Source organism: Microtus pennsylvanicus, chromosome 3 (assembly GCF_037038515.1).
Source record: "Microtus pennsylvanicus isolate mMicPen1 chromosome 3, mMicPen1.hap1, whole genome shotgun sequence".
Taxonomy (NCBI): Eukaryota; Metazoa; Chordata; class Mammalia; order Rodentia; family Cricetidae; genus Microtus; species Microtus pennsylvanicus.
Genome location: NC_134581.1, coordinates 13,386,760 through 13,394,768, shown reverse-complemented (window position 1 = coordinate 13,394,768; position 8,009 = coordinate 13,386,760). Strand labels below are relative to the sequence as shown.

Below are 8,009 nucleotides of genomic sequence, written 5' to 3'. Positions count from 1 at the left end.
TTGCCAGTGGCCGAGTAAAGTAACATGCTCACAGCTTCCAGGGATTGGAACGTGTGTTTTGGGGAGCAAACAGTTTTACTGCCCTATTATTTTGAGCTATTGGTTTTGATGAACAAAGATATTTACTATAAGTATTTATACTGGTTAATGGAACATAAATCCTTATTTCTTTGGGATAAATATCCAGGAAAATAAATACTGAAGTGTATGGCAATTGTGTTTTTTATTGTTTAATAAACAGCCAATGTGCTTTCCACAGTGACTGTACTTACATCCCCACCACAATGTGTGGACAACCCCTATCTCTGCACCTCTGTCAGCATTTGAGGTTGTAATGGTTTGTTTTTGAAAGCCCAATAGACTTGTACTGATGTCTCCTTGTGGTTTTTTTTTTTTTTTTTTTTTTTTTTTTTGATTTTTCGAGACAGGGTTTCTCTGTAGCTTTTGGTTCCTGTCCTGGAACTAGCTCTTGTAGACCAGGCTGGCCTCGAACTCACAGAGATCCCCCTGCCTCTGCCTCCCGAGTGCTGGGATTAAAGGCGTGCGCCACCACCGCCCGGCTCCTTGTGGTTTTAATTTGCGTTGTGCTAATACAGCGAATGGGTCTTGAAGATATTGTGGGTATTGACTTTTCAAAAAGGTAGCAATGTCTACCCTGATGCATGGTTGGTAACTTTAGGGGCAACATATCTGCTAAGGAGTTTTACTTTTGATAACAGATCCCTGGCACTGGGAGATCTGGGGAAAGAACAGGTCAGGTATGAGAAGCTCGGTTGTATATCCTAGCATCGTGGAAGCTTCTGCTTAAGGGGCTCCCTGCAGCCAGGGCACCCCACCTCCCGCTAGCCACTCTGTCTGGGTTACACCCTGCCTGTGGGTCAGATGGAGAGAGCCGAGAGCTGGGAAGGAGGTGATATGCCAAAGTCAGGCCTGAAAGAGGCCGCGTGATGGAACCGGTTTTCCCCAGAACTGTGCGCAGCCTCGGTAACCGCCATGAGGAGGCTTGGAGACAGAGGCCGAGGCCTTCGTGGTGGTGGTATGGCCTTACCAGTTGGCGACTGCCTGGGCCTCTTGGCTTGGTTCTTGCTGCTTCAGACGCGATTGGAGGAGGCCCGGATGGTTCCAGGGACGCTGTCTCTTCCTCTCCCCTTGGAGGATGGTCTCCATGACCCGGGTGCAAGCCCACTAGAGAAGTCAAGCACAGATATGCCTGAGACCTCTCAGGTCCCGCACCCTGTGGGGAGCGCGATGTCCCTTGATTCGGTGACATTTACTCCTGGTCACTCTTTTTCAGCCACGACTCTGCCACAGGGACGATTTCCAACATGGATTCCAACCACTTTAGGTGAAGTTCCTGGGCCATGGTCTGCTCCAGAGACCTGGCCTGGACCTAGGGGGATGGGACCCTGATTTATAGGAGGATCTTGGTATGGAGTGTGGGCTCTGAGTGGGCCCGAGATCCCTTGAGGATCCACACCTGCCCTAGGATTTGCAGAGACAGAGGCTTGTTCTGCAGGTTCTAAGGAGCTGGCTGGCGGTGGAGCAGCCCCTCCCATCAGCCCCTCACTTCACTAACCTACTCCAGGTTGTGGCCACAGAATCGCGAGGATAGTTGCTGGAAAGCCTGCGGTGCAGAGGAGGTGGCCGTGGCAGGTGAGCCTGAAGGTCAGAGGAGGCCACATCTGCGGGGGCTCCCTCATCAGCAAATGGTGGGTGATGACCGCAGCCCACTGTGTATTTGGGTGAGTGCCTGGGGATCTGGGTTTGGGCCCCTGACCAGGTTCTATGGCCTGCCCCTCTTGTTTTCTATTTGAGAAAAAGGAGCCTGTGGTGCTGGTTCATGCCCATAATCCCAACATTTAGGAGATTAAAGCAGGAGGATTGCCAGGAGTTAGAGGCCAGTTTGTGATTTCCAGGCTAGCCTGGGCCACAGAGTGAGAGATGACAGTCCTAGTTTTTTTTGTTTGCTTGCTTTTTTCTAAAAAAAAAAAAAAAATTCCGTTTCAGTTGACACATGAATGTTGGGATTTCTAACACAGTCCCAAACGATACTGATCAGAGGCCACACACACTTGGAGAACCAGCTGGTGGCTGGATGGGGTTGTTAGAGGTCCTGGAGAGGGATAGCTGATGGCTGCCTCAGGAGGATGGGACTGGGCTGGGGAGCACGGGGACACTGTGGAAGGGAAGTGTGTAGACCCTTCAGGATCTCTTTGCAGCCATCTGGATTACGTAGTGGCGATGGGAGAGATTGACCGGTGGTCCAGCAGGGCAGTCAACATTCCAGTCCAAGACATCATTGTTCATCAAGATTTCTCTGTTATGGGACCAATTGTGCATGACATTGCTCTTGTTCTGCTGGCCTTCCCTGTGAATTACAGTGCCAACATCCAGCCTGTGTGCCTCCCTAGAAGGGCTTTCTTTGTGCAAGCTGGGACCCAGTGCTGGGTGACCGGATGGGGCAGAGTAGTTGAAGGAGGTGAGCCTAAAGTAAGACCTCAGCGACCACAGATTGGGGAACAACCTCCTTAGTAGCCTGGGATTGGTCTCTAAGGTCAAGGGAGGGACAGGCAGCCTGAGTTTCTAGCAAGTGGATAAGGAGGGGAAGAGAGAAGGCACCATGCGGGAACAAGTACTGGTGATTTTCTATCGGCTTGTCAGGATTGGAGGACTTAGGCACAAAACACAGTGGCTGCTCACCAGGGCAGATTTTTGGCTCAGGGTGAGAAGACCTCTCTATAAGCTAGAAGCACTTATCTTGGATGTGAGGAAAGGCCCGGAAACTCGGTGAGTCTATAGGGCAGTGGTTCTCAAACCATGGGTGTGACCCCTTGGGGATCGAATGACCCTTTCACAGGGGTCATCTAAGACCATCAGAAAACACAGATATTTACATTATGATTTATAACAGTAGCAAAATTACAGTTATGAAGTAGCAATGAAGATAACTTTATGGTTGGGGGTCACCACAACATGAGGAACTATATTAAAGGGTCGCAGCGTCAGAAAGGTTGAGAACCTCTGCTCTAAGGCCTCCTATTACTGGGAAGAGTATAGTTTGGTACTTTGCGGTATTACCTGTCTAAGAGTTTGTGTTCATATTCTAACAAGTAACGATGTTGGACTGGCGCATAGGATACGATCACTGGTATTAGCAAGAGCTTATCACATGCTTGTCAACTCTTGGGCAACAATATTTTATTCTCTCTCAGACTATTCTTCCTTCTATTCCATGGTTTGGACTTTGTATCGCCTTACACTCTTGGCAAGGTTGGGCCTCATTTCCCCCCGGTGTCAGATGTGAATAATAGCTGATGTCTTTGAGGGTACTCAGGGGTGAACACGATGTTGAGGTCCAGAGGAGGTACCACTGACTCATGCCATTCCTACTTAATGGAGATCCGCTCTCTCCACAATGATCTCCGTGTAGGTGCCTCATCAAGACTTCTTCGGGAAGTTCAGCTAAGCATTATTCGTCATGAGAAATGTAATCAGATCCTCAAGGACAAGACAGGGAATATATTTACCATCACCCAGGAAGGGGTGGTCTGTGGCTACAGTCAGAAAGGAGGAGACACCTGCCAGGTCAGTTCATGGGTCTCTTGCCACACTGCCCTGCTATCCTCCCCTCAGAAGTCCCTAATTCCCAGACATTAGGGCCTGGACTATGCCCCCATCCTCCATTTGTTGTTTCTGAAGCTAATGGACTGTCAGGACAAGCGGCCACAGTTCCTGGGCTAGCCTGACAGGACCGTCCAGGAGCCAACAGCCGACGCTGTCTGCAGTGGCTGGGGTGGGGTGAATAAGGGCAGCAATAATACAGATTTGGTGTTTTCAGCCTCTTCTGTGGGACATTCCATGCACACAGGGTAGGTGATTTACTCATTATTTCAGAATAGAAACATTATGTTGGTTTATATTCAGTTAGCCTCATTTTAAGATGATTTAAGATTTATTTATTTTACATTTATGAGTGCTCTATCTTCATGTCTGCCTTTATGCCAGAGGAGGACATCAGGTCCCACTAGAGATGGTTGTGAGCTGTCATGTGGTTGTGGGAATTGAACTCAGGACCTCTGGAAGAGCTGTCAGTGCTTTTAACCTCTGAGCCATCTCTCCATCCCCTGGTTAACCTCTTTGAATAGACAGAAATGTTCATTTGCTAAAAAGATGTACTTCTAAAATCTGATAGAAACCAAGGAGTAGCAGGTGAATGTCTGGTTTGTATCAATCTCTCCAGTGCCTTGGGGTGGACTCTTCTGTGTCATGAATCAATTTCATTCCTGTCATTTCTTTCTTTTTCTCCAGGGAGATTCCGGGGGGCCGTTGGTTTGTGAATTTAATGAAACCTGGGTGCAGGTGGGGATCGTGAGCTGGGGCATTGGCTGTGGCCGAAAAGGATATCCTGGGATTTATACAGAAGTGAGTTACTACAGAAACTGGATCGTTAAAGAACTGAGCCGAGCTCCGGATTGTAACTCATCGGGCTGCCTCACCTTATGCATGTGTCTGGTGCTTCACCTGGTGTCCTGGTGACCCTGTGATCCCCACAGCCCACTGTCCTCTTGTTTCTGAGCCTCCACTAGGCTTCTCCTCTAACCTTCCTTCCCTGTCAATGCTCTCTCTTCAAATTCTACTCTGAATCCATTGCCTCAGTGGAGCATGGCAGGGAGTTGGGAACTTGCAAAATCTCCTGACCTGGTGCTCTGGTCATCTGCCTCAGTGACCACTGTACGAGGCCTGTGCCTTGCTTGGAGTGAAGGAGAGAGAACCATTTCCAGATAGGGGACTCTCTGACCTGCCAGGTGGAAGGAGATGACTCATGGAGCCCTTGGAGAACATCTGGAGAGGAGAAACATTGTCAGTGTTGAGTAGCCACTAGACCTAACTGCTTTCCTAGTTCTTACCCGAGACTCTGCTGTACCTGAGTTCTATGATCACTCACAAAGAGATGGGAGGCCCAGCACATTTTCTGCAGAGCTGTGAGCCTGGGACTTCTACATCTGGCTCAGTTGTGGTTGACAGCATGTTCCCTGCACCCCAGTGGGAATCCATCTGTGAGTACAAAACTATTGCTACCCTTGATTGCTGGGAGCAGTCCTGTCTGGTGACCTCTTCCTTGGTACCCTACAGTCACCTCCAGGGCCACCTAGGTTGTGTTGATGCGGTTTCGGAGAGGATAGATTTTTAGATATGAACTGAATAAACGTGTCTCATATGTTCTGAAGTTTTGTCTATCTGAACTGTTTGGCTGCTTATAGCATACTCTAAAGAGACATGGGCCCCCATTTATCTAGGGAAGTTATTTGGTCTCTGTTAAATCCTAGAGGAGGCTCTCTGTCTCATTTAAGTTTGGTGGGTGGTCTGAGCCCATGAGTCCCACAGCACACATCTCAGACCAGCCCATCAGCATGGAATGTGCCTTCTGGGTTCCCCTGACTTTAGAGGCCCCGTACCTGATTTTCTCTGTCTCCACAGGTTGACATTTTGTTGCTCTGAGCCAAGGGCACCCTCTAGCCCTTGTTTATCTTCTGTCCTCCAGATCCTGGACCAGAGCAAAGAGTTGAGGAGTCATTTGGATGAGAGGATGGCTAAATGAATTCTCAAGGGTCCTTTGTGGCCCTACACCTTTCTCTCAGCCCATTGTTCTGGCCCCATTTTCCTTTCCAGGTTGCTTTAGTGAGGGGAAAAATACAATAGAGTAGGCAAAGGTATAGCCTCTGGGGATACATCCCCTGCTCCCAAAGAGGGAGTCCTTTGGTCTGTGCTATGGCGGGGATTTCTAGGCATAGGGAATAAGAATTTAGCTCAAGCATTGTTGAGGGAAAAATAGGCATCCACTCTGAGGGAACGGAATACCAAATACCAATGCTGACAGTTTTACTCTTCCTGGCCAATGCCTGTGGATTACTTTTGCTAAGTCAGGCACTGGTGTAGGACTCTACATAAGATGTGGGTCACAGGTAGGAAGGGGTTTACTGGGGAGACCCATGGGGACAGGACATGATGGCTGATGCAGAGGAAGAGGAGGTGGGTGGTAGTTGGGTCTACTGGACTTACTATACTTGACAAAAGTACCAAACATTCAGAGATGCAGTTTCTGGCCGTAAAGGGCAAGTGACAGCAATGCCCATTTCCTGTGGTCAAAGTTGTGGCCCATCAAAATGAAACCAGGCTCCCTGGAGAAATGCTTGAAATACACATGTGTGGAGTAGGAAATTTCTAATAGGAGCCTACTATTTTCTATCATCGCAGGGACTCGTGGGGTCACAGTAAGATGCAGGTACTAATAAGAGGGTGTACTCTGTCCAGCAAAAGATGGGACCATAGGAGTGTCACCAGACCTGAGGAATCTAATGTATTTGTGATACACCACTTCAGACTCAGTGGCCGTATAGATCAGGGTGCTCCTGTCTCTGTCATTTCACTATAGATGTGTACGGAACAGTGGAGACCTTTGGGTCATCCAGTACCCATGCTCCCAGGGAAGATGGACTGCCATGCTGCTTCCTCGGCTTCTTTCAGCTCGCTGTCTAAATGAGCATCTTCCATTCTATAACCACGTCATTTCCCTTATATTTATGGTAGATTTTGCCGATGATTTTAAAGGCCCCAACCATATTGTTGAAATGTTGCTTAGCACAGGGAGGACACTTTTGACTGACAGCTTGAATTAATACATTTTAAGGAGATGAAGCACATCTCTGAAGAACGAGCCCAGAGAGGATTAGATCATGAGGGCCAGAAATTTATCCATAATATGACGGTGTTGTTGAGAGGTGGGGAAAGACAGGGCCTAGCCAGAGGAGATGTGCCGTGGAGCGTGTGTCCTTGAGGGCCGTATCTTTCCCTACATCCTCCCTGTGTTCCCAGTGTTTGTTACACGCTGCCTCCGTGTGTGCAGCTCCAACCACGTCTTTCTCACCATTTTAGGTGGAACTCTCGGAGACTGGGAGCCACTGGAATAATTGCTCACCTTGACTTGTTTCTCTCAGTTTTTTTGTCCATAGCAATGATGAATCTGATTACCACGGCTCTTAAGGACAAGAGGTACGGGGCTCAAAGAGAAAAAGGAGTATATTGGAGCAGCTTCCCTCAGATATTCAGGATGCTGTTGGCTAAGAATCCAGTCATTTCACAGAGTGCACACAGCCGCAGGTTGCAGAAGTGCACGGGCTGTGGAGTGTGATGGCTGGTTAATGAGGATGTTTGCAGCAGCTTGTCGGGACTTAAACCTGTCTTTCTCCTAGGAGCAATAATGGATTGGTGCTCACCGTGACAGTTTGAAACGTGACTTCTGTGGATGGCAGCTGTGCATCTCACAGCTGTACAGGGGAACTGGGCAATGCTTGCTGCTCCGGTGGGCGTGCAGGCCTGTGGCACTCTGTGTGGCACTCTATCAGGGCCATGATACCCACGATGGTCTTGTCCTGTGGTGAATAGCTCCCTGAGAGTATGGGGAAGGGTGTCTCTGGTTCCTGGGAGAGGGCTCTCAACTTCTAGTAGCTGGCCTTATGACAGTGTTCCAGGCAGATGGAAGCAGAAGCTACCAGGACTCGCAATACCTAGTCTCATTAAGAAGTCGGGCAACTTTTCTTCTATTACATTCTGTTTATCCAAAATAAGTCACAGTTGGTCTGAAGATGTATCTCAGTTGGTCGAGTGTTTGCCTAGCAGGTGTGAAACTGTGGGTTTGATCCCTGACACGACCTAAACCTTGGCGCAGGGGTGTATACATGTACTCTCTGCACTGGGAAGTGCAGGCAGGAGAGTCAGAAACTCAAGGTCAACTTTGGGTAGTTGGAGGCCAACCAGGGTTCCATGACACCCTATTGTAAAAAAGCCAGAATGTCTTCATGCCAGACCAGACTTAATAATAGCTGTGAAATGAATTTCATTTCTTTTCTTTTTCTTTCTGTGTTGTTTGTTTGATTTGGGCGGGAGGATGGGCAGGACCTCACTATGCAGCCCTGGCTGGTCTGGAGCTCACGGAGATCTGCCTGTCCCTG

At 48.7% G+C, this 8,009-nt stretch overlaps 1 protein-coding gene across 1 annotated transcript; it reads left to right on the top strand.

The window, feature by feature from the left end:
- The first annotated feature begins 993 nt into the window (after positions 1 to 993).
- LOC142846705 (serine protease 44-like) lies at positions 994 to 4,536 on the top strand. The gene is made up of 5 exons (XM_075967541.1): positions 994 to 1,345; positions 1,586 to 1,742; positions 2,220 to 2,479; positions 3,431 to 3,585; positions 4,309 to 4,536. The coding sequence occupies exons 1-5, from the start codon at positions 994 to 996 to the stop codon at positions 4,534 to 4,536; spliced, it is 1,152 nt and encodes a 383-aa protein (XP_075823656.1).
- The last annotated feature ends 3,473 nt before the right edge of the window (positions 4,537 to 8,009 follow it).